The 27,864-nt window shown below is 40.3% G+C and overlaps 1 protein-coding gene and 1 pseudogene across 4 annotated transcripts in view; both read right to left on the minus strand.

Moving 5' to 3' along the window:
- Positions 1 to 17,764, minus strand: part of LOC140127262 (stimulated by retinoic acid gene 6 protein-like) — a 30,454-nt pseudogene extending 12,690 nt beyond the window's left edge.
- An 8,368-nt stretch (positions 17,765 to 26,132) lies between these two features.
- Positions 26,133 to 27,864, minus strand: part of IREB2 (iron responsive element binding protein 2) — a 36,852-nt gene continuing 35,120 nt past the window's right edge. For all 4 annotated transcript variants that reach the window (XM_072147712.1, XM_072147711.1, XM_072147714.1 and 1 more), the window contains one exon: positions 26,133 to 26,726. In XM_072147712.1, coding sequence (XP_072003813.1) covers positions 26,616 to 26,726 — 111 coding nt within the window. In that variant the 3' untranslated portion in view covers positions 26,133 to 26,615. The remainder of the gene's footprint in view (positions 26,727 to 27,864) is intronic.

Consider the following 27,864-nt stretch of genomic DNA (forward strand, 5'->3'; position numbering starts at 1 on the left):
TACACTCTCCATAAATGAAGAGTATAACAGAAAGCTTTAATATAGGTGTGAACTTAGCTTCATGAAACTAAATGAAACAAAATTTTTACACAATCACAAAGATTGATCTAGATATTTATTCTTATGGTGCAGATTAGGATTAAATCCCCTTATATAAAGCTATTATCATCTGCCTTACACTTATTTTTGCTTCTCTGGGCATTAATAAGATAGTGTTGTATATAGAGATGGGCGAATCAATTCTAACAAAGTGGAATTCGGTCTGAATCTCAGGGAAAATTTGATTCGTCACGAATCCGAATTTTACGGTGATTTGTGTGAACAAAGTTTTTTTTTTCTCCTTTATTACCAAAATGGGCGTGAGAACAATGGGGGTCATTTACTAAGGGCCCGATTCGCGTTTTCCCGACGTGTTACCCGAATATTTCCGATTTGCGCCGATTTTCCTTGTATTGCCCCGGGTTTTGGCGCACGCGATCAGATTGTGGCGCATCGGCGCTGGCATGCACATGACGGAAATGGGGGGCCGTGGCCATACGAAAACCGACGGATTCGGAAAAACCGCAGCATTTTTTTTAAAAAAGTGTCGCGGGACACGCACTTACCTTCATAAAGTAAAGGATCATGAACTCCTGCGGGCCTCGGCGGACTTCAGCGCAGCAGCGACACCTGGTGGACGTCGGAGGAACTGCCTTAGTGAATCGCCGGAAGACCCGAATCCACCGCAGGGAACCCACCGCTTGATCGCGAATGGGCCGGGTAAGTAAATCTGCCCCAATGTGTTACATGGGGCAGAGAACTCTAGGAAGGAGAATGGAACATCCTCGATCACATGTGCAGGCCTGCAAGCCAATCAGCGACCGGCAGGCTTATGTGATGTCACACAGCCCTATAAAAACAGGCAGCCATTTGCTATCTCGGCATTTCACACTGCATGTGCTGTCTGTAGCGTCCAGCTGCTTGTACTGTACTGTGCTGTAGTGATTTTTGCTCCAAGCGTGTCCGTTTTGTGGGATCTGTAAACCTCAAATAGCAGTTCTAATTTGTTGCTGAAGTGAATAGGAAGAAATCTGTGTAAAATCCACATTGTTTCTGGAGTGAATGATCTTTGCTCCTATCCCAGGGTGTCCGTTTTGAGGGATCTGTATACCTCAAATTGACTTTTTTGTTGCTGAAGTGAATAGGAAGAAATCTGTGTAAAATCCACATAGTTGCTGTAGTGATTTATGCTCCAATCCCAGGTTGTCTGTTTTGGGAATCTGTATACCCCAAAAGCAGTTCTTTTTTGCTGCTGAAGTGAATAAGAAGAAATCTTTGTAAAATCCACATAGTTTCTGTAGTGATTTCTGCTCCTATCCCAGGATGTCTATTTTGAGGGATCTGTATAACCCAAATTGCAGCTCTTTTTTGTTGCTGAAGTTAATAGAAAGAAATCGGTGTAAAATCCACATAGTTGCTAGAGTGATTCTTGCTCCAAGTCCAGGGTGTCCATTTTGGAGGAGCTGTATACCCCAAATTTAGTTCTTTTTCGGCAAAGACATAATATTTTCAAAATTTTAATGAATGATGCATGTGGCGACTCTAATCTTCAAATTCCAATTTAAATAAAAAATTTCAAACTTCAAATTCATTTCAAACTTCAAATCCTATTATTGTGCCACACTGTGGCCTACCATGTTGCTGCCACCTCCAGAATTCATCATTGTGCCACTCTCTAACCTCCTGCTGCCGCCCACCTCCACACTCTGTCATTGTGCCACACTGTGGCCTACCATGTTGCTGCCACCTCCAGAATTTGTCATTGTGCCACTCTCTGACCTCCTGCTGCAACCTCTACACTCTGTCATTGTGCCACACTGTGGCCTACCATGTTGCTGCCACCTAAAGAATTTGTCATTGTGCCAATCTCTGACCTCATGTTGCTGCTTCTGCTGCTACCTCCACACTTTGTCATTGTGCCACTCTCTGACCTCCTGCTGCTGCTTCTGCTGTTGCCACCTCCACGCTCTATCATTGTGCCTCACTGTGGCCTACTATGTTGCTGCCACCTCCAGAATTTGTCATAGTGCCACTATGTGTCCTATCATGTTGCTAATAGCTTCAGAATTTGTCATTGTGCCACTCTCTGACCTCCTGCTGCTGCTATTGCTGCTGTCACCTCCACGTTCTATCATTGTGCCTTACTGTGGCCTTCCATGTTGCTGCAACCTCCAGAATTTGTCATTGTGCCACTCTCTGACCTCCTGCTGCTGCTTCTGCTGCTGCCACCTCCACACTTTATCATTGTGCCACACTGTGGCATGCCAAGTTGATGCCACGTCCATCATTTGTGAATGTGCCACTCTGCAACCTACTCATGCTGCTGCAAACTTACCGCTGTCTCCCTGGAACACCCTGTGAACTCCATAATGCTGTTTTCACCCTCCACCACTCTATGGCGTTGCCACTATGCTTGGTTTTCCCATTCATTTCATCCATCAGAAGGATGAAAAGCTTCAGGATTGATAGCCAAAAGCAGGAGTGGATACAGAACAAAGAGGACATGCAAATATCCCATTTATTGGTCATCCCTGTTTTGGATCAACTCCTGTTTGTTTTTGGCTTAAGCAATACTAATGGATTATTGAAAAATTGAAAGCGGACACTGACGGATGAAAAGAAGGGCAAAATGATCAGTGACGTCAATGCAAAAGTACTGCTGACACCCTCTGCACTCTTTTGGAGGGATTCTACATGTATCCGCGTTTAACAGAACAGGTTCTGTCGTCATCTATTAAATCATCTGATGTCAGTGTAAAAAGAGTGCACTCTTGTAATACTAAAACACATCATTTAACGTGATTCATCATGATTTGATTCGGGTCGAATCAAATTTTTTCTAAATATTTTGCGATCCGGGTCGAACTGAATTTCAACAAATTTGCCCATCTCTAGTTGTATATCTACATTAGTCTTCAGAAGATCATTTGGCACTAATTATGATTATTTAGACTTTACTTAACAAAACTACTTACATTTCAGGGGTAGATTTAAGAAGATGTCTGACATAGTTGGTCAAATGCTGAGGTAACAAAGGTTCCTCTTCTTCCTGTGATGATACAATTCACAAACTACATTTGTCATACTGAAATATGTGTAGGCCTAAAGTCTTAAGTGACGTTGTTAAAGAGCTTAACTTCGACAAGTAAATTCTGTTTCTTACCTTTCTTTCCATCTGTTTGTAAAGAGAGAGAGCTGCCATAATCAACAGTTGTAGAAATCTTCCAACAAGAAAGAGGCAGCAGGCTAGCGATGGGATGGGTGTGAAGATGAGTATAATGGAGGTCTGCTGAAAAGATAACGCTCTGGGTTTAATGAATCACTATGAAGTACATGCAGTAAAAGGTAATAATACTTCACAGCCTGGTGTCTAATCTGATAAAATATATTGCTTCTCTAATGGTTTGTTGCTATGTTACACTACCTGGATGCTTACAACAAAAATTATAACCTGAAATACTTTTAAAAGGATCTTCTTAAAGTGGCCCTCCCTGTGACGATGGGAGATAGATGAGGCATGGGACTTGACTATGGCTTCCCCTGAATTAGTATCCGCTGGCCTCGGTGGCTGGATGTCACAGGTTTGCAACCTTCACTGAGAGTACTTAAAAGGGAAACTGTCACCATATTTGCACATAGATAGCCAGTGACAGGTGGCAGCTTTATTAACTTACTGACACCCTTCTTTTAGCTAAAAATTGTTTTACTTACATCCACAGAAATCACCTTTTATATTATATTACCTGGCTTCAGAGGGGGCGTGTCCTTCTTGGCCGGCCCCTCCCATCTAGTCCTCCCCATGGCTTATGTTTCCTAACTGGTCACAGTTCATGTCATGTGACCAGAGGGACATCAACTAAGGTCCTTTAGCCTCTTAATAATAGCAAACTGTACCCCATGCATGTATCTCACCACATAAAGTCACAGCAGCCTCCCTGGACTTCTACTCCTCTCCATCCTCCATGGAGGCTACTGTGATGTCATGTAATCACATACATGGTGTACAGTTTGCTATTCTTAGAAGGCTAAAGCGCCTGCAATGATGTCACTGGCACATGTCATGAATGTAACACAAGGCACCGTGTAAACAAATTGACAAAATATTTCCCATCTGTACATAGAGCTTTATATGTCTGTAGTTGAATATTAGCAGACAGTCCCTAAGTACAAGGATGCAGGACAGTGATTTGAAGAGGCACAGAACTGTCAGTCAGAATAATGGGGCCAGACATGAGTCAGAAAAACTAATTTCCAGAAAACTTCTGTAATTAAGGTACAGTGCCTCACTGGCAACTAATTTTAGGTGATATGGGGAGGACTTGTAACCCTTTATCGGCAGGCATTGTTACTCATGGTGGTCAAAATCTGGTGAAAGGTCCTCTTTAAATATGGCTATGGTTAGTAGTACCTTCCACTTTCTAAGATAGGGTTTCTGGTGGCAGGTCTGTAAGTTTTCATTTGATAGGATACTTAGAAAAATGTGCCTCCTCCTGGTAAATCTGGAAGGTTTCCACTGCATTGTGTAGTAGGTTTCCTTACTGAGAATTTGTGGTGTGCCAGAAAGACTGTATCAAGATTCTGGATGTTTGCCCATTACCTGTTCCTCCAAGACTGAATTATGACAGACAAAACCAAACTCCACCCACTCATAAATATGAAAAGATTTTTTTAATACACATAATTATTTTAACAATACAAAATTCATAATCAATAGCTGATAACTTTATACAAACAGAGAGAAAAAGAAAACACAAGAACCAGAGGCTCTCGATGTGTAGATGATCCTAAGGTGACTTATTTGTGCAATTACGTGCAAATGTTCACTCATCTTTTTGTGTTGTGCAGACAGCTATCTATTATGGGAGTTTCTTTCGGTATGAATACCGATAATAACCAGGTAGTAGGTGATCAACCAGTGCGGGCGTCTTTTCGAATCCCACTTATCCTCAAAGGATTAGGCGTGGTATATTCTTAAAGATGGAGCTGCATTTAAAGAGAAAAATGGGCGCGTTCAGGATGGAGATTACCAACCATTGTAGCTGGAGCATTTTCTCCTTCAGCTACACCGCTTGGTAATATACTACTGATATCTTTATACAATAAATGGGGATTCCCCATAGAGGATCAAAAAGTGGTATGCTGGAACAAAAACTACGAATCCCACGAAACACTGTACCTTAAAATACCCTAATATTTATACATATTTATAATGTAATAAGGGATCTCCAACCATAAATCCTTAGGGCCAAGTCTGTATCCAAAACTGTATTCACTGCTTATCCCAAAGGAGGGTGGTAACTGCAACCCAAAATAATTTGAGTCACTAGGGAACCATCTAAAATGACTCATACCCAAATGAATCATAATTCACAAACACCTACCAATGGACATGGTAAAACAGGTAACTGGTACAGGTCACATGGAAATGCTGATGACCACCTCAGACGTTTCGTCCTCTCGAGCTTCTTCAGGAGGCTTGAGAGGGCAAAACGGATGATTTTAGGTGGTACCTCTAGTGACTCATATTACATTGGTATACAGTTACAACCCAATGGATATAGAGTGAATGCACTTTTTGGATATAGACTTGACCCTATGGATTTATGGTTGGGGGTTTCTTATTAATAATAATAATAATAATTCTTTATGTATATAGCGCACACAGATTACACAGCGCTGCACAAAGCATGCCAAATTGGCCCCTGTCCCCATGGGGCTCACAAACTAAACAGCCTACCAGTATGTTTTGTATTACATTATAAATGTATATGAATATTAGGGTATTTTAAGGTATGGTGTTTGGGGGAAACTAGTAGTTTTCTTTCCAGCTTACCATTCTCTCTTCCCCTATGGTGCGGCGCTGGTGGGGGCCTGGGCCCGGAGCCATGGGGGCTATGCCCACCAGTATGGGTACTGGGGGGCAACCGGGTCTTGGTCCCTGCCGGCGCTGTGCTGCAGCGGGGGTGGACGCCATGTGATGCTGCACAAAATAGCGTAGGGACCCACCATAAAGAGGTCACCGTGAAGTGGTTGGTGGGCTTATACAATTTGATCAAAATGTAACTAAGAACCTCGAGTTCGTTATATAATGTAGCCTAGCGGCATTAGATCATTGTGTGATGTGTGGATGTGCGGTCCAGTTCTTTTTCTCTCCCCATGTTGGTTTAGTACATTCTATCCCTTCATTTATTTTGTTTTTCCTGGTACCAGCACTCCGCCCCATTCGACCCAGGTGTTTTTAAATTAGCAGGAGACTGCATTTAGGGGCCGCCTACTTCCTCTCAGCCAGCGTCTGAGACCACATGGAACGGTGAGTTTAACACCTGTTCACACATGGTGAGCCTTTTTTCCTGTTCACATGGTGCGGTGTTGCATGGCGTCCGCCGCTTCTGTGGTGCGGCGCTGGTGGGGGCCTGGGCCCGGAGCCATGGGGGCTATGCCCGCCAGTATGGGTACTGGGGGGCAACCGGGTCTTGGTCCCTGCCGGCGCTGTGCTGCAGCGGGGGTGGACGCCATGTGATGCTGCACAAAATAGCGTAGGGACCCACCATAAAGAGGTCACCGTGAAGTGGTTGGTGGGCTTATACAATTTGATCAAAATGTAACTAAGAACCTCGAGTTCGTTATATAATGTAGCCTAGCGGCATTAGATCATTGTGTGATGTGTGGATGTGCGGTCCAGTTCTTTTTCTCTCCCCATGTTGGCTACCAGTATGTTTTGTATTACATTATAAATGTATATGAATATTAGGGTATTTTAAGGTATGGTGTTTGGGGGAAACTAGTAGTTTTCTTTCCAGCTTACCATTCTCTCTTCCCCTATGGCAAATCCTCATGTATTTTATAAATATTTCAGCTATTGATTATAAATTTTGTATTGTGAAAAATATTATGTGTATTAAGTTAACTTTGTAATAAATCTTTTCATATTTAAGGAGTTGATGCAGTTTGGTTTTGATTATTTTTATGGTATCTAATCATTAGAGCCCTGTAGGTAGTGAGTATGAACGGATAATACTGCACTGAAAAAAATGATGTTTATTCACAGAGAGCAGTTACAGCAGTTCACACTATATGGGACAGCTGGCTTGAGTCACCCTTCATGGCTGTTTCACATCAACCTGACAATGAAAGATGGTTAGGCTAATAATGGTGAAGTTCCCATCTGGCTTTGCTATTCAAACTGAGACCATAGGCCACAGGGTGGCGGGGTGCTACAGAGGTCACTCTTTGTACTGTTGTTAATAGCTTTTTCAATGTCCTGTTTTCTTTTTAAACTGCACTTGCTTATGTCAGTAGTGGTGCTATACTATTTACTTTGGCAGAGATAGTTTTTTCTTTGTATGTCCAATGCTTGTTTTTGATAAGTCCTGCAAGACCAACTTATGCTTTCTACTGTAATAGAGAGTAAAGCTACAAGCTACAGACAGATAAGGTCGGGGGAGGCATATAGCAGAACTGTGTATGCTATGGCTGTGATAGTAGAGCTGAGAATGTCATGTGTAATATGCATCTCATGGATGTCATCATCTCTCAACTCGGATCTGTCTCATCTCTCTCTTTCTATGCATCAGATACTAGTGAATGTTCTGAAGCTAAATGAAAGTGTATATAAACCTGTACCCTAATAATCTAACACATTGTCAGCTCATAGCACACAGGGATCATAATGTGTCTGCTTAGAGAGTCCCCACCCACACTCTGGAATTTTACACTGACCATAACTGAATGATAGGAGCTAAACAGCAATAAAACTGAGTAAAATTGTAAAGTAAGTGGTTAAAAATTATCTTTCTTGTATAGACATCACTAAGGGATTGAGATTTAAGAATTTTCTTTCATGGGCAAACCCTGTTAAATATAGATTATTGTTGAATGAAAAGGGTCATCTTATTAAAAAAAAGATGGCGAGCATGCATTAACCATGGAGAAACTGAATATCTTTTAGTGGTGAAAGGGAGTGGGCTTCATGAAGAAGTTTCTATGTTTATGTTTGTGGCACAAATAGAGAACACTCACATGAGCTAATCTCTGACATTGGAGAATATCCGCCAGTTGTACACAAAACCTGCAAGGACAATAATATAGTGCATTAGCTTTCTGTTTGTGTAACAATAGACACCATTTTGGAAAGACTTACTAAAGTATATAAATAAAAGCAACAGTAAGTTACAGTACTATACAAAAGGAGATGTCATTTGAGCAAAAAAACTTTCCTTTCTATGCTGGGATGGTTTCATGTTACTTAGCTCAACCTTCATTATTTTGCTTGTGGACAGTTTTAACTTATTTCATCCTCTTTTTTCATAGCTATGAGCTGGACTTAATGTGGCTTTAGAGCAAAACAGAGGCTATTTGATTTAGAACTCTAGTTTTCAATTATATGTTTTAACTTTTTGAGGTAATTTCTATTGACAAAATTCTATGCCTCATGTTGTTGGGACAAAGGTAGTACTAGATTGTGTTATCACTTACCAGCAAAGAGAGTAGAGGAATCCTAGGGTACAACCGATAAGTCTGTGGTCAGTAGATAAACAGGCGAAGAAAGGATAATAATCCATCCCGACTTCCAGCGCTGACAGAAGATATACCAGCGCTAAGCACAAAGACATCAGTAGAGAATGGTACAAGTTGAAAACTGTGTTGTAATATACAGTATGTGTCTATATATATATATATATATATATATATCTACAATGACTACTATAGAAACCCCTTAGGGCAGTGATGGTGAACCTTTTCAAGACCAAGTGCCTAGGACCCACTTATTAAACGCAACGTTCCAACACGACAAGTCAAAGATAAAGCATTGAATAGTGCATGGTGCAGGGCCAGACAGGAGGAGCTGGACTCATTTTCATTGCAGTCCTACAACCTTTTTAGAACTGCTTCTTTGTTTATTTATTCTGCCTTCTATAAATGATAACATTTTAATATTTAGTAACCAACTGTCCTTTTCCAGTGGCACTATTTATTGTCCAAAAATGTATATTAGGGGTATTAGTTTTTCAATAAAATCATGTATATTTTTATACTTTGGATTATATACCAAATTCATTTTTGTATTCTATTTCGAGTTGATGAACTGAAATGTTTAAAATTCCATGTACTGTATATGTAAATGGAAAGCACTTTGTGCAGTTGCAGTGACTTGTGGGTTAGTGAATAAAATGGCATATTCATTTAATAACTGTTTGGCATGTGTCCCCGCAGAGCTGTTACTGGGTAGGCCCATTTGTGTGAACATACAACCTTTGTACATATATGGCAAAGGGAATTAAGGGCCTTGGTAATAGGGCCATATGGAAACATATAACCAAATGGAGGTAGTTTATTTTTGTTGAAGGATGACAAAAACATGGAGAAGGGGTTTAGCTTCTGCCCAGCCATATTATGCCCAAAGATGCGAACAAATTGAAATACCTTTGGCCCAGGATGGTGCAGCAAAGTTAAAGTAATTTGAATATTCATTAAAAAACAAGAGAAAAACAGTTGTAGCTGTTGCTCCACATGCAGCTCCTTAAGACCATCTGTTTGAGTAACTGCTTATGAAATTCACAGGCCTAAAATAGAGACCACACATATAAGAGACCCTTCTAATCACTTCTAATCATATGTATTTAACAATGCAGGATGACTTACACAACAATGCCAAATCTCTTGCCCAGTGGTATTTTTTCTGCAGTTTTTTCATGTTTTGCTCTTCGTTGTAGATAAGATAATGTAATTGTAATTAGAACCTAAAACAAAAGTCATTTATTTTGATGCTAACATTTGTTATATCCATGTTTATAAAGAAGCTCTGTTAAGAAGATTAATAGTGTATATCTTATTTACATTTTTAACATAGAAGTGGCTTAAATAATAATATATACTCGAGTATAAGTCTAGTTTTTCAGCACAAAAGAATGTGCTGAAAACCCAAACTCGGCTTAAACTCAAGTAAAAAAATATTTATCAAAACTCACCTTTCTGGCTTCCCCTGCTGCTGGCTATATACTGGGGGGTATGGGCTACCAGTTATATACTGGGGGATATGGGCTGGCAGGCTATATACTGGGGGGCAGGGTCCGGCAGGCTATATACTGGGGAGGCTGTGACCAATGCATTTCCCACCCTCGGCTTATACTCGAGTCAATAGGTTTTCCCAGGTTTTTGTGGTAAAATTAGGAGACTCCGCTTATACTTGAGTTGGCTTATACTCAAGTATATACGGTAATAATTTGCAATCAAGAAACTAAAGGGAGTCCAGCACCTCCAACAAGTGTTATAATCTGGTGGTTATAGAGAAATGCATTGTGATTTCCTTTGTTAATTCTGTCCATTATGTACCAAGAAATTCCCAGTTTTATATATATGCTAATGATGCAGTTTAGGCACCCAGGTTGTGTCCTGAGCATGGTTATTCCCTCCTAAATCACTTCCCTCTTCTTTCAGAGTTACCCCATACTTCTCACATGAAATATCTCCTGCTTAAATAGGGTTGTGAAGTAAGAGCTCTCCTTATGTAGACTTTTCCAGTTAAGGCCGCCTTGCAGGCGAGTGAAGACTTAGGAAAATAGGAAATGTTTTCAGTTACTGATCGGCCCACAGGAATTTGCAGGTCTCTTCAATCAGACTGGAGAGAGGCATGCAGTACAGGAATAAATCATGTCGTTTGGCACCAGATGTGTGTTAAAATTCTTTAGACTTTATTTAATTATCCAAATCGATAAAATGACTGCTACACATGGTGACAAATAGGTGAAAAAATGGCCTACACATTTCAGGCTTGCACTCCACCCTTACTCATGGCTAACAAGTGTATGACTAGTAGGTTAACATATACTCCATACCCTGTTATGTCACATCTAGGCACAACAGAAAGAGGCAAGTCTCACACATTCTCTAGATACAAATACAATAGTCATAATAAAAGCATTGGTATATAAACATAACAAAAATCATAACCTCACAAAAGAAAATGCATGGGAAACTGGACATGTTGATTAATAAAAAATTCAGGATAAGTTTATAGGGAAGGTAATTTATCGTGGTTTCAGATATGGGGTATATGCTAACCTACTAGTCATATACTTGTTAGCCATTAGTAAGGGCGTAGTGCACGCCTGAAATGCGTAGGTCATTTTTTCCACCTTTTTGTCACCATTTGTTGCTGTCATTTTATAGAGTTGGATGAATAAAAAAAAGTCTAAAGGATTTTACCCTGCATCTGGCGCGGAACTGCATAATTTTTCCTATACTGTGTGGAGACTCATAGCCGTTGATGCTCCAACTAGAAGATTCTGGGAAATATGCAAAAATGTTTTCCAGGATGGCTTTCCTGATGCTTGATGTTAAGGTGACTGCCTAACAAGGCAGCTAAAGAACCATTGTTTTCCTTGTCCCGTCCTCGAAAACTTATGTGCATATCTCCTGCTTATCTAACTGAGAAAGTAGTGGTCCAGACAGGAATAGTAGTACTCTGGATGCTAAGAACACAATCTGGATACACCAACTGCCTCATTAGCATACAGATTAAAATGTGGTCTTCTTAGAGCAAGAATATAAGGGCAGAAGTAATAAAGAAATATTTGAAATTAGTGCATTTTTCTGCAACAGATTATATTGCTTGGGGAAGTACCCTGTTTCCCCGAAAATAAGACAGTGTCTTATATTAATTTTTGCTCCTAAACAGGCGCTAGGTCTTATTTTCAGGGGGTGTCTTATATTTCCATGAAAAATAATTTGCATTTATTGTTGGCTAAAAAAAAAAATCAACTTCTCATATAACTCTCCAAACTTATTTCATGCTGAATTTCTTGTGACTCCATTTCTATTGGAATTATTGGCCCCAATCTCTCATGTTTATCAATATCACTTTCCATAAATGATCCCCTTCTTGTCAGCACTTCCTGTCTGGGTAGCTGCTTGTATCACATTTGCAGCCCAACAGTCAGAGATTTTATCCCACAATTTCTTCCCGCAGGTCACAACCTCTTGTGGTATCTAAATGATCTACTAATACTAATGTACAACACAGGGGAGCCGCTGCAATGGCTACCACTAGGTCTTATTTTCAGGGGAGGCCTTATATTTCCAAGCTTGAAAAAAATTCTACTAGGTCTTATTTTTGGGGGTGTCCTATTTTAGGGGAAACAGGGTAGTAGACTCCTTTTTAACAATGATATTGTCTATGTAGGTTAAGTTCATTCCTATATATTCTATTGTGAAATTGTTTTGCATTTTTTAAAGTTGAATAGGGAGGTTGAATGGCATGTTAATGCAAGAATTATTTGCCCAATAACTATGGTATGAATAAGGCAGATCTGTCTACATATTATGCTGTCCTAAGCATAACAGTTGTATGGAGACAGATCTTAATTAAACAATATATATATTCATGAATAGACTTCTCTTCTTTGATATTAGGTAAACGGGGCAGAATCATGCTTTTCAAGAGTATTATCATCTTACAAAATAGCAGCACACCTCTTGTATATACTAAGTCCCCATGAACTCCTGCTGTGTACCTAAATAAAGCGCACTCTTTTAGTTTGTCTGGACAAAGTCCAACAGATACAGGTTCCACCTCTACAAACATTCTCGGAAGTCCCATAGAAGAAAATAAATTGAGAATAGTCTTTGGAAGGCCAAAACCCAACTAACTGTGGTCCTAATAATATAAATTTTTGACTGATGGCAGTAACCGCCCAGCTTTGTTACTAACTAAGTACAATGCATCAAGTAAAACACAATGGGTGAGATTTATCAACGTGTTACACTTTAGACCAGTGCAGAGTATGACTAAGCCTGATTTATGCTCTACCAGATTTATCACTGTGTCTAGATGATAAATCTGGCATAGTTTAAAGCGTAGCCATCCTTTTTTTTAAATATACTTCCTTAACAAATTCTGTTTAGTTTGTAAAATAAATCAAGCTACTGCCCCCCATAGAGATGCATATTCCAACCTATACATTGTGTCTCTATGGAGGTGGCAGTGCTCACATCTAATCTCCCTGTGTTTGGTTAAACAGCTCTGAGAAGGGAGGATTAAGCCCGTCACTTTGAGCCCGATCTTTTAAGGAACTCCTCAGAGCATACAGCAGCCAGGGAGAGAGCAGAAAGGGTTAACGATCTCAACTGTGTAACAAACAGGAGAGGAGAGAGTCCTGTCTTCAATCCTGTAGACAGATTTGTCATGCCACCTTTATTGTACTAGTAGGAAAAATGTGTAAAAAAAGGGAATAAAAGCCTTCATAAATGTGGTGCTAGGCATTGCACAGTTTTTGGTTCAAATTAATTCTCCCCATGTGTTCAATTCACTTTGATCTTAGTAGTGTCCTAGCACTTAATAAACCAGAAATGCAGAGGAGCAGACACACAATGGATTGACTTACTGCTGGTATCAGAGAAATGTGGACAAACAGATCCATTCGAACAGATTTGAGGCAAGTGCCCAAGACTTGACTGTTGGTGCCATTGGAGGCGGTCAAACTTAAGGAGAAAAAGAAGTCATTTATCTCATAACAATGTACAATCATTTTTTCAGTAGCAATATTGTTGTATTGTTGATTGTTTTACACATGCATTGTAGATGTATATGCAGTGACTTATACATAAGACTAAGATTAAAGGGGTTGACCACTGTGTGTATAAGTGTGTGTATAATGTGTGTATAAGTGTTGGGTGCAGGATATTATGTAATTTACCAATATACATTGTTCTGCTCCGCTTTCTTGATGTATTGATGTGTGAAGTGAAGCCTCCTGTCTTTTATCTCATCAGCCAGACATTCCTGACCACAAAATGTCCGCAGATGGAGGGTCATGTGATCTGTAAGTGGCGATTGCTCATGGACAGATAGAGATCACGTGACCCTCCATCTGCGGCCATTTTATGGTCAGGAATGTCTGGCTGATGAGGTAAAAGACAGGAGGCTTCACTTCACACATCAAAAAAAGTAGAGTAGAACTATTAATAGATGTATATTGGTAAATGACCTGATATCCTGCCCCCTACACTTACACACCCATTACAAAAAACATGAGATAAAGTGGCCAACCCCTTTAATGTTAAAGGTCAATATACCAGTAGAACTAGTCATTTCCTATCTGCACCAGATTAATCACTGTGTCTGATGCTGGATGATTAATTTGGTGCAGTATAAGGCCCATGTCACATTATTCCATGATCATTCCGTGATCACGGCCATGGTGAATGCCATGCCACGGACTGATCACTATGCTAGGGATTGAACTACATGCATTTTATTGATATATGATGCACAGTTCTTATTTCACCGATATGTAGCAGAGCCGACTGTAGGCGTTAATCAGATAAACCAGTACAGCTCTGGCATTTCCCCCCACAGGGGTTGTTTTCCCCTGTAACTGGGGCTCTTACAGATGTTAGAGGTGAAGACTAGAAAGTGAAAAAAAAAACACAGTTCTTTATTTTTAACTATCCCTATGTGTTACGAAAAATAAAATGCTGCAAAAAATTTTTATGTATTGAAAAAAAAAGTTATTTTAGTGAAAATTCAGTAAAATGCAGCAGTCATTAAAGCTCTGTGCCTTTTTTTCTTCTTCCTCCTCCTGTAGAGAATATATAAAAGCCTTCTGATGTCCATTCACTTCAGAAAAATAAAGAGGCTAAATTTTACAGATCTTTCCAATACCTTGAGAATACGTATTTCCCTTGACAACTCTACAATTGCGTCTACTAAAAGTGTTGTTGTAGGCCTTGTTCTTGGTGATAAAGAAATACAGAAAAGATACGTTCCCCTATGGTCAGGGTATGGATTTAATGTCCACTGCATGTATAATAAAGATGTGTAAAGAAGTTAATAATAAGGGCATAAATGTGCTGGTAGAATTGGGCAACAAAAATACAATGGTGTGAGGGATTTTTGTTTTTTTCTGAATTTAAATACAGGCAGTCCCCGGGTTACATACAAGATAGGGTCTGTAGGTTTGTTCTTAAGTTGAATTTGTATGTAAGTCGGAACTGTATATTTATCATTGTAATCCCAGCCAGAACTTTTTTGGTCTCTGAGACAATTGGTTTTTAAAAATGTTGGATTGTCATAAGAACCAGGATTAACAATAAAGCTTCATTTCAGACACATGTGATAACTGTTATAGCTGTTTATTGTAGCCTAGGACTCAAGTACAATAAATTACCAATATCTAGCGGTCCGTTTGTAACTAGGGGTCGTATGTAAGTCGAGTGTTCTTAAGTAGGGGACTGCCTGTATAAAATATTATAGAAAAGTCCCACCAGTCTAATATTGATGTCAAATCCACTGTGTGCACATTCTGTGTAGGCAAACCTATATCATGTTCAATGCATGAAAGTAGTGAATTTGGCTTCTCCCAAAACTTTCTTCAAACATAGACTTCAAATATAAGGAGCTGTACCAACAACTATCAAACCTTTACCAAAAAAAAAAAAAAAAATGATAGCACACAGAAAAATTTATTTCTATGGGCTCACACACAATCATAGTTTTTAAGCACGGTGGTGCAGTGGTTAGCACTACAGCCTTGCAGCGCTGGGGTCCTAGGTTCAAGTCCCATCCAGGTCAACATCAGCAATGAGCTTGTATGTTCGCTCCGTGTTTGCTTGGGTTTCCTCCCACTCTCCAAAACATACTGGTAGGTTGATTAGCCTGTGAGCCGCATTGGAGATAGGGACTGATTAGGAAAGTTCTGTGCAACTCTGCATAATCTGTGTGCGCTACATAAAGGCATTATTATTACATTGGGGACAGAGACCGATTTAGCAAGCTCTGTGCAGCGCTGTGTAATCTGTGTGTGCTATATAAATAAAGGAATTATTACAAGTCACTGGGGAACATTTATTAACAAGAATGCAAACCACACTATGCGCAGAGTGCACTAACTTTTTTGGTGCCCCTTTGACAAAAACTGGCCCAAAGGCTTTAGTAAACTTGCACCACTGTGAGCCGACTGCCAGAGCCACAAACATAGGCGGAGGACCTGCTTTGAGTGTTGCAGCTTGGACAGTCTTTATTGCGGATCCTATTTTGTGGCCTCCACATGTTTAATTCCACAAAGGCTGAGGGAATAGAAAAATTATACAAAATTGTCACAGAGCTGACGAGAACATCACCTCACATCAGTACAGCAGGAATTTTCATCTTCTCCTCACACTTTAATCATTGCCCATAGTAGCGTGAGACAGAAAGCTGCCATTGTACTACAGTTTAACCAGAGAACATCTTCTGATGGATTTAATGCAGGATATTGCTGCTAAAGAGGGTAATTAACTTTACATAAAACTTTCTGCTGGACAAAAAGGAGTGGGTTTCTAGTAACAACACCTACATGACGCAGCAATGGTTTTTATGGCTTCCCTCATGGACAAAATGTTTATCTTCAAGGCAATCTATTTTAACTGTTTTAATGCTGTTAAGAATGAAGCAGCAGTAAATTGGTTGGGCACATTGAACATTTTAGAAGAATTTAAGTTTGGGATGTAAATGAACTTGTAACCAAGCTTCATAAAGCCCATGGAAAATATTCCTTATATATTTCCTCATGTATGCAAAACTTTTACATTTTAATTTTTACATTTACATTTGGACACACATAATGAAAATAATCATTCTAGCCCTCATGTTTCTTGACCAGCACAGATTCTTCGAGGAGGAAACAATGAAAGTCCCTACTGCATGATAGCAAGCAGAGATACTGAAACAAGAAAGGGTTGAATTGGTAAAACAAACCCCTTTAAACAATTAATTTCAGCACTGATAAACAATTGATCATACAGGACATTAAACTGGTAATGGTAAACTGAATTCATAAAATGAAGCATGTCTACAAAACAGTAAACAGTACCAAACAACCCTCAATGTCCTTTTTGACACAACGGGGTGATGTATAATGATTGTACATTGTTCTATGTTTCAAGTTGTCTTTTTTCTTGGTCTGTCCTCACCTAATTTATTGCCGGCATCTTTTCTTTGTGTTAAATATTGTTGTGCCTCTGGTCTAGTCATCCTTGTCTGCTCTTAATTTGCATGTTTTTTTCACTTTAAAAAAGCCGCAAGTCACTTTGACCCTACACCTTCTGCTGGCTGGAGCGACTTTTCTCAAAAATGTGCTCGATTAGTAAAAAAGCTGCCATTAAATCCACTGTTACACAATGTTACACCAACCAACAACTACATGAATTAAACTTAGACCAGGTGTAGCTGCTTTCTAACATGAGAAAAAAATATGATAAAGAACCCAGCAAAATAAAAAAGGTGCCTAAATTGCACATAAACACTGCAACACACACAACAAAAAACAAAAAAATATGTCTCCCTATAACAATAGAGCAGTATGTGTAACGCCTACAAAATACATCACACTAATCTTTCACTGGATCTTTTAACACCACAGCAACAAACACAAGAAGTACATATCATATAGTAAAATGTATCTTCAGCTAGAAACTTGAACACACACAGTGCACTTCTCATTTTCTTACCCATCCAACCCAAGAGCTATGATAAACAGAATATATTCTGTATATTTTTTATAATGATGACATTATTGTAGGTCATTCACCAAGTTCTACTCACCTTTCATAGGTAACAACAGACTCCATGGATCTCTTCTTCTGCTACTGCAGCAATGGGTCCTAAGGTGTGCCTGCAGTATGCTCCCAGCCAGGTGAATAGTAGGGAATGTGTTATCAGCCGGAAACCAATGAGAAAATTACCTGAATGATTTGTTAAAATGCGGTAAACTAGGTGACATTCATTCTGTCTGCCTCACATGTGCTTTACTATAATGCTGGTATCATTAAACACATATTTTACAATAATTCTAGTTCTGGCATTTATATTAGCACAGCTGTATAAATATCAACTACTCAAATAGTTAAATTGACACTTTCAATAGATGTTACCCTTATGAAATATCCCCTCTGTTGTTAAGTACCCCCCCTGTTTACCTGTAAAAAAAACTCCTCCAAAGTCAAGTGTAAATGAGCAGAAAATGCTCTTTTACCAGAACAGAATTTGGCTCAGAGGCGGGAGGGGGGCATCAGTGGTGGATTAAGTGTCCCATGGGCCCCGGGCTGTTCACACGACTAGGGTCCAAACCAACATGTACTCGGATGTTAAGACTTAAGTACTACTCTATATCTTAAATCTTATACTGTTCATAAAAGTAATTCAATGATGAACTTCAAACATGCTCTTATAACCCATCTATTTAGGAAATCACATTCCCTAACTGCATGAAACCATCCACCCGACTACCGTCCAGACCAGATCTCCCAGACAGTATATGGGATGTGGATGCTGCCCCTGGCTGGCCCAGCCGCTGTATTCCCCCTCATATGGTAAATACTTGCGTATAAGCCAAGGCTCCTAATTTTACCCCCCAAAAAACTGGGAAAAGTTATTGACTGGAGTATAAGCCCTAGGGTAGGAAATGCAGCAGCTATTCTAATAAAATGTCCACCGGCGGATCATTACTTTATAGAAATGTATCATAGTATCATAGTATATAAGACTGGAAAAAGACCATCAAGTCCAACCTTTAAGAATTAAATAAATGTTTGATCCCCATAACCCGTGATATTTTTTCTCTCCAGAAAGTCATCCAGGCCTCTCTTGAACATGTACATAGAGTCCGCCATAACAACCTCCTACGGCAGAGAGTTCCATAGTCTCACTGCTCTTACAGTAAAGAACCTTTGTCTATGGTGATGGTAGAATCGCCTCTCCTCTAGGCGTAGAGGATGCCCCCTTGTCCTGGTCACAGGCCTAGGTATAAAAAGATCTTTGGAGAGATCCTTGTACTGTCCGTTCAGGTATTTGTACATTGTAATGAGGTCTCCTTTCAGTCGTCTTTTTTCTAAACTGAATAATCCCAAATTTTGTAATCTGTCATTGTATTCTAGTCCCCCCATTCCCCTAATAATCCTGGTTGCTCTCCTCTGCACCCGTTCCAGCTCTACTATATCCTTTTTATACACTGGTGCCCAAAACTGTACACAATATTCCATGTCCTCCAGCAGAGGCCCCCTTTTCAGAAATGTCCACCGGGAGAGTCCCCCTTTACAGAAATCTCCCCAGAGGAGAGCCCCTCTTTAAATAAATTTCCATTGAAGACCACCCCCTTTACTGAAATGTCCACAGCACAAGCCCCCTTTAGTGAAATGTCCACATCACATGCCCCCCTTTAATGAAATGTCTACAGCCAATGCCCACTTTAATAAAATGTCCAGTGCAGATGTACCCCTTAATGAAATGTCCACCCCAGATGCCCACCTCAGATGGTCATGGTGTGTATATATACATGCTACCAAAAGCATGTGCAAATACGACTGAAGGGGTTAAAGTAGAGTATTTAATCTTTCAGACTGCAAAAGGCTAAATTTGCCTGAGAGGAGTCATGTTTTAGAGGCTGCAGGGGAATTGGCATTTCAGGCAGATATCTTTGGTTCTATAGAACTTAAAAACATGATTTCTGTGTCATAAGAAATCAGATCTTCAGATCGCATTAAGCTTATGATTCTATGAGCTGAAGATACTGGAGATACAGGCAGTTGGGTAGAGAACAGGAGAAGCCATCCCATTAGTAGGTCACAAAGAGATGGAAATAGACCCTAAAACCATATGTACAATTTCTAGTAGCTCTTAAAGGTGTATTCTCACCTAGGCAATCACATCTAATTCATCTGCCATATATACATTTCTTCAATTGCATGTTATCAAGAAGCTCATTTCCCCTCAATGTGGCCATGTCTTGTCCCTTAGAAAGCTGATAGCAGAATACGACCACTAACACACTCTTCCAGCGGTGCGCAGACATGACTAATCACCTGGATTCAGTGGTCATTACCACAGGACGGCTGGGACCTCCACACCCGGCCATTTCATAAGCAAAAATTATTTGTTTCTTTGCATAATCACTATAACAGCAGCGGTCGTACCCAGAGACAGCCGTCTTCTGTTTCTAAAGGACAACTTGGCTGTTATAGGAAATTATCTTCACATGGTTAATTTTATTTTAAATAACACCCGATTCATGAAATGAATGTATATCGCAGAAGAATTGAATTAAATGCTCAGATGGGAATACCCTTTAACCTAATAAATGTATTCGACTACATAAACTAAAAAGCATAGCTTTACCTCCCTATTCTGCATAATTTGAAAGAAATTCTAGTGGGCATGTGCTGTCAGAGTTGCCCTTTTGCTAATGACAGTGCCCCCTCGCCCTACATTAAAGGTCATACTAATTCTCAGTTTTTATCAAAAAGAGCAGTACTACTTAGTACATGCAACTAGGGAGGAAAGGGGGCAATAAAACTGTACTGTACATAAGAAAAGAAAACTGAATAAAAGAGTACAACTATGCGCCTAGAAGAAGCTTCCCCATGAGAATGATCCATTAGAAGGTCCTTCCTATAATCGGGCAGTGTGTGTTTGCCGTGGTTCCTGCACAATGTTATCAACTGTTTGCAAATAGAGCGGATATTCCTCAGATCTGCAATGTGCACATTTCTCTGTTTATTCTTCTAATGAGGGAGGGAAGCACAACAGTGGCTCCTGTTTAACTAATCTAATGACTTACAACACTCTTTTCACAAAGTCAAACATGTGATTGATAAATTCAGAAAAAATGGTCCTAATGGGAGGACATGTTCACCAAAGACAAACATAGCAATCATTTTACCTTGTGAGGCATGTATTAAGCTATGTATGTAACTAGAAAGGGAGTATATTCCCCATAATTTGTACTTAGGGAGTCATGAATCCATTGTGACACATGGAGCATTTAAGGAAATCTACCATCAAAATCACAAATGATAAAGGGGTGCTTACTAATAGATCAAGACACTGTGACTGTGATAATCTTCTTAGATTTGTTATCCATGGTCTCCTTCCTTCAAAAATCAACTTTTGAAATTGTGCTAATAAGCCTAAAGGGCTATTTGGGCAGGTTCCCAGAGTCCCTCCATGCTGCAGATTCACAAACTGTTACAGTGTACAAGGAGAACTTCCCTCTCCAACTGTGTGCTGAAACTTCCTGTGCTACAGTGAGGTTACATTCGGAAGGGGGAGGGGAAAGTGCTGAGGTGGGAGGGGCAGGATGAGTCTAACAGCCTGGGAATCTGCCGCACAGAGAGGCCCTGGGACCCAGCCCATAGCCTTTCTTACCGATTAGCATAATTGTAAAAGTTGATTTTAGAAGGAAGGAGACCATGGGAAAAAAAAATATAAGATTATCAAAGTCCCCCCGGTGCCTGGATCCACAAGTAAGTGTTTCCTGGTTTATCATGATGGATTTTGATGGTAGATTTCCTTTAAGACTGCAAACATTTGTATTTTTCCCCCTGAACTATAAACATTCACAAGAGGAATGCACAGGAAGCTCTGTTATACAATACTTGTTTCACCATAGTTTAACCTCTTGTGAGGAAGGAAGTAATCACTTTTCAATAGAAACTCTATTTGTTGCTAGTTGTTATTGCATGTCTAATATTTGTGTTTTCTCTAAAGTAGTTTTTCTGTATAAAAATATTAACCCCTTCCCGACATTTGACGTAATAGTACTGCATCGCGGGAGGTGCGTTCCCGCAAAATGCAGTACTATTACGTCATGCTTCTGGCCCCGGCTCCTGAACGGAGCCGGGGCCAGAAGCTGCGGGTGTCAGCTATATATTAAAGCCGACACCTGCCTCTAACACCCGCGATCGGAGATTTCTCCGATCGCGGGTGTTAACCCCTAACACGCTGCGGTCGCGACCGCGGCGTGTTAGGGGGAATTTAAAGTGAATCGGACCCCCCCGCGGCGCTTAACGGGGGGGGGGGGGGGTGTGTGTGTGTGTCTGCTGTTCCAATTGCAGCCCCGGGACTGCCGGTGCCCGGGGCTGCGCGATCTCCTTCCTGTAGCCGGGTCCGTGCCTTCTGACAGGACCCGTCTGTAACACACTGAGCATACATCTGTATTACACTGTGTAATGTGAAGAATAGCTTGAACAAGTGATCAGTGGATCGCTTCTTCAAGCTAACCTGTAAAAGTAAATAAAAAAAAGTTAAAAACATTGAATAAAAACATTTTTGAATAAAAAGAATTAAATAAAGTTAAAGTCCCCTAAACACAAATATTCCCTATACACATGCAATAAAGTGAGAAAACCACAAAATCGCCAAAACCCCCCACATATTTGGTATCGTCGCGTCCTTAACAATCCGTACAATAACTCAGAAACATTATTGGACCCGCTCGATGAACGCTATAAAAACAAAACCCGAAAAACACGCCAAAAATGTACATTTTTCATAAAATCTCTGCACAAAAATGTTCTAAAAAGTGAGCAAAAAAAGTTATGTGCGCCAAAATGGTACCACTGAAAAGAACAACTCAACACGTAAAAAAATAAGCCCTAAACTAGCTCTGTCAACCAAAAAATATTAAAGTTACGTTTCCGAAAAGATGGCGATGCAAGAAGAAATGAGATTTCCTCTATATTAGTTTTTATCCAGTAAAATTGTAAAAATAAATGAAAAACCATATAAATGAGGTATCACCGTAATCGTAGTGATCTGTAGAATAAAGATAATATATTGCCCCCCAAAAAAAAGATTGTATAGCCAATAAAAAGTGACAATGCATAATCTGCTCTGAATGGCGCAGATTCCCTTCAATGCCCTGGCGTGTGCCCATACAGCAGGTTACCACCACATATGGGGGATTGTTACATGCGGGAGGGATAGGGTATCAAATTTTGTGGAGCGTTTTGGTATTTTATCCACCAAAAAGGTGTACATTTTTTGAAAAACACATTAATTTAGCCCAAAAAATTTCCCTTTCAAAATTGCATCCGATTTTGTTTTAACCCCTGTAAAACAATTAAAGGGTTAACAAACTTCATAAAAGTTGTCTTAGGTACGTTGAGGGGTGTAGTTTCTATAATGGGGTAATTTATGGGGTTTTACTTTTATTTAGGTCTCTCAAAGTGACTTGAAACCTGAGCAGGTCCCTCAATAGCAGGATTTTGCGGTTTTTTATGAAAATGTGAAAAATTGCACCTAACGTTCAAAGCCCCATAACATCCTACAAAAATAAGACTATGCATAAAAAACCATGTCCACATAAAGAAGACATTCGTTGAATGTTAGTCATAACCGCAAAAATACTTAATAACTATGTATGGAAAAAGTAGAACATTTTGAAATTCGAAAATCAAGAATTTTAACAAATTTTCACCAAATATCTGATTTTCTCATCAATAAATGCAAAACATACCACCAAAATTTTTCAACTAACATGAAGTACAATGTGTCACAAGAAAACAATTTTAAAATCACTTGGATATGTTAAAGCGTTCCGAAGTTATAACCACTTATAGTGACACAGGGCAGATCTGAAAAAATGGGCCGTGTCAGGAAGGTGAAAAGTGGCTTCAGCGTTAAGGGGTTAAAGACTTTTTGTAAATATAAGTCCTCAATATCAGAGAGGTATCAGGGGGTAGACCGCTACACAGAAAATGAAAATGCTTCCCATTTCATTATTTGCTTACTAAGCTGCTGACAGTATTCCATTATTCCAATATTGAGTACCTATTCTATTAATAAGTTGTCAATATTTGTAGCCTGGAAACCCCCTTTAATGACGAGCGTAGAGTGTGCATAGTTGTTGTGGGGAATTTATTACAAAAGCTCCATGCAGTTTTTGACTGTCTTTAGAACACTGCTTCTGGCTGGCTTTGCCTACTTGATAAATCTGACTTATGATGTCTATTGTTTTTTGGTAACTTTAGAAATGAAAAAAAAAAAAAAAAAAAAAAGTAATTATTCACCAGTAATTTCCTTTCCCTGAACCACAACAGCACGGCTGGACAGAGGGGTCCGCCCCCAGGGACAGGCTGGAAACCCAGGATATAGAACTTGACGCCTCCTCCTCCGTCTCTGATTTGCAAGGAAATTACCAGTGAGTAATTACTGATTACCCCCTCAACATGACAGCACCACCAGAGAGAATAACATAGAAGGGCACTGCTTAGGGAGGGACAATAAAGGATAGTACCCTACAACCAAAAGAAAGTTCCTGAGCACCCGCAACATCCAACGGGTAGTGATGGAAGAATATATGTGGAGAAAACCACGCAGCTGCCTTACAAATTTGGCTGAAACCTCCCTGAATTAGTCTCAACAAGTAGAAACTGATCTAGTGGAGTGCGCTCTCAGACCTACACGGACAGCGGCAGACTTGCTAAAGAATAAGCGGAAGCTATAGATAGCAAAATTCATGTAGCAATGGTACACGGGGAAGCTTTTTACCCCCGTTTTTTCCCTCAAACAAAAATGGAGAGCCTCTATGATTTTCCCCAAGAGGTTCTTCTTTCAAAATATTCACGGTGCGTCTTACACAAATATTTGTGGAAGAACTAACACAAAAAGATGGAAGGATAACCTCATGAGAGCGATGGAAACGGGAAGCTACCTTGGGAAGAACCACTCTTTCATGTAGTATTATAGTATTCAGGGGTTTACACAACAGGGCCAAAATTTCCCAGATAAGATCTCTGAAGTATCTTTCTCCTCCAGCTTGCTGCAGGGGACATCTCTCCTAACCCAGGCCCACCTTCTGCTCATTTTAACACTTCACACCATACACCCTATTAAATGTGCCCTATGGAATGCCCTCTCTATGTGCAATAAACTAAAATATGTTCATGACTGCTTTCTAAGTCCTTTGACCTGCTTGCCAGACTCCTCTCTCCACAATGCACTTTCCCTCATTCCTCCTGTACCCTCATTAAACTTTCAATCTTTTGAGGTTCACATCCTTAGACTTTTCTGCCCATCCTCTCTTCGTGTATACCATCCACACAATTCATCCTACCAATTGCTTGACCACTTTGATTCTTGGCTCCCTCACTTTCTATCCTGGAAGATTCCAACTTTAATCATTGGAGACTTAAACATCCCTATTAACACTCCCATTTCCCATTCTGTGTCTCAGCTCTTATCGCTAACTTACCTCTACCACTACGACCTGGTCTTCTACTGACTTTCTTCAGCATCTAATTTTACCAATTCTTCCTTTCCACTTTCAGAGCATAACCTTCTTTACTGTTAATAACCCTTTGATACTCACTTATTCATAGAAGACAGAATACACACAGTGGGACAGTATGTGCATTGCAGGTTTGTACATACAGTAACAGCAGGCATAAAGGGAGTGGTAACACAATGGATCCTATAGTCGGCTGGAAGCATGGACAAAACAGCAACCAGCATGGGGGCGCACCTCTCTCTCTGGTGGTGCTGCCATGGTGAGATGTGGCCTTACACATAGGGGGTCATTTATTAAGGGCCCGATTCGCGTTTTCCCGACGTGTTACCCGAATATTTCCGTTTTGCGCCGCTTGTACTTAAATTGCCCCGGGATTTTGGCGCACGCGATCGGATTGTGGCGCATCGGCGCTGGCATGCGCGCGACGGAAATCGGGGGGCGTGGCCGAACGAAAACCCGACGTATTCGGAAAAACCGCCGCATTTAAAAACCGAAAATGTGTCGCATAAGGACCGCTTACCTTCACCTGGTCCAGCTCGGTGCATTCCGGCGCGATGAGTTTACTTTCAGCGCAGCAGCGCCACCTGGTGGACGGCGGAAGAACTACCTTATTAAATCCCGGCCGGACCCGAATCCAGAGCGGAGAAGCCGCCGCTGGAACGCGAATGGACCGGGTAAGTAAATTTGCCCCATAGTGTTCTTTAGTATATGGGGCATTAAAGAAATATGGATTGTGAGCCCTCACGATGCAAGGTCCACGTTCCACCTGTTCCTGATCTCTGTAGTTTTTGCATTTGTACTTGTATTAATGTTATGTGTATGAAAACCTTACCGACTGTACAGCATCATGGAATTAATGCTTCTCTAGCACATTATAAAAATATAATTATTAAATGTCCTGTGTGACTTTTTGGCGACAGATGGAAATCTAACCATAAGTCTCACCCGTTAAGTATATATAACTAGGGGAAGGATCAGGTAAAAACCTGAGCAAATTCTATGTGAAATATTTCAAAAATAGAAAAAAAATACAAAACAAATAAAAGTGGATGATGATTTAGGCATCTTTATTTTAGAGTCTGTTGTCATCACAATTGAAAGCAAAAGTCTTCCCTTCCATACCAAAATGGAGACATCGAGCTCATCATTTGGAAGAAGTTTCTTTTTTAATTTTTTTTTATTTTGATTTCTTTAAATTTTTTTCTTTTTTAAATAAAATGGTATCGCTCATTCAATGACACTGCTACCGATAGTCCAAAAATAGCAGATGAGGGACTCAAAGAGCAAAACTGTGCACAAGGCTTCAGGTCAAGTCAAAAACTCCACCTGCAAATTCATTTGATGATAGTTAGTAGTCCCTTGGTGGGACGGAGGAAGGCCCATAGCACCAGTCTTCTATTCAAAGTGCTGGAAGAAGCTTCAGTGACTTGTTTTTTTTCCACCAACCAGAGTCCTTAAGGAGGCAAGAAAGTAGAAGCGCACGGGAAGCATCTGTACAATCTGAGAGAGTTCATGGTTTCTCTATTGATATCACTACAAGTACTTCCGAGCTACATAACTTAATATTCCTCCGTGCTTGTAGAATGTGACTTCTGCTTCATTATTAAAGGCTGCAGTCACATGGAATACCTTTCCGGTGCTTGTCTGGAAATAAAATGATACATTTTAGAAGTCGGGTTTACACTTCTTAAAAAAGAACCAATCTTAAGATTTATCACATTAAACTACCGTATATTCCGGCATATAAGACGACTTTGGAAGACAGAAAAATCTTCTGTCTTGTCTGGGGTCGTCTTATACGCCGGTAATCCCGGCGCTGCATGGAGAGGGCTCACGGGCTGAGCCATAGCCGGTATGTCGAACGGTGATCGCGGGTGTTTTCAAAAAGATAGCGGCGCATACTCACCCTCCGGTGGCCCCGATGTCTGCGCGGCTCGTCTTCAGTCTTCCGCGCCGTCTTCTTTCTTCTACTGGGCACCGCCATGTTTTTCCCCGGGGCGGCGCCTAGTATGACGTCAGCAGCGGCGCGTCATACTAGGCGCCTGCCGGGGAAGTTCAATGGCGGCCCCCAGCAGAAGAAAGAAGACGGCGCGGAACACTGAAGACGAGCCGCGCGGACATCGGGGCCACCGGAGGGTGAGTATATAAGTTTTTTTTTTTTTAATGCTGGGTTGGGCAGTGCTGTATACTACTGGGGGCAGTGCTGTATAGGTAATGTTGTTGTTGTATGCCTTATGTTTATGAGCGACAGTTTTCCTGCTATATACCTGCATGTCATAAGAATTTACATTAAAAAAAGGACCATGTTAAATTCAAATCTGTTTTTTTTTTATTTTTACCAGTGTTTTGTATGCGTTGGAAAAGGGGTAGTCTTATACGGCGAATAAATCTTAAACTCTATATTTTAAACAGGAAAGTAGGGGGGTCGTCTTATACACCAGGTCGTCTTGTACGCCGGAATATACGGTAATTGCCCTCCCGGGGGGTATATGATTTGTCCTTTATGGAAATGCTTTTGGCATGATATTAAACATTAGAATCTATCATCTTTCAGACTGCATCAGGCTTCTGGTTTATGTATGCCGCCTGTTTCTTTAGCTGCCTGCATCTCAGACTCTGAAACCAAAACCATGTTTCTATGTACTATAGAAAGAAAGATGGGGGCATTTTAAGTGACACTCCCGTGCAGCTTAATAATAATTCTTTGTTTACATAGCGCACACATTACGCAGCGCTGCACAAAGCATGTCAAATTGCAGCGTCTCAAGCTTTTCTCGGCTCT

This window comes from Engystomops pustulosus, chromosome 4, assembly GCF_040894005.1.
Source record: "Engystomops pustulosus chromosome 4, aEngPut4.maternal, whole genome shotgun sequence".
Taxonomy (NCBI): Eukaryota; Metazoa; Chordata; class Amphibia; order Anura; family Leptodactylidae; genus Engystomops; species Engystomops pustulosus.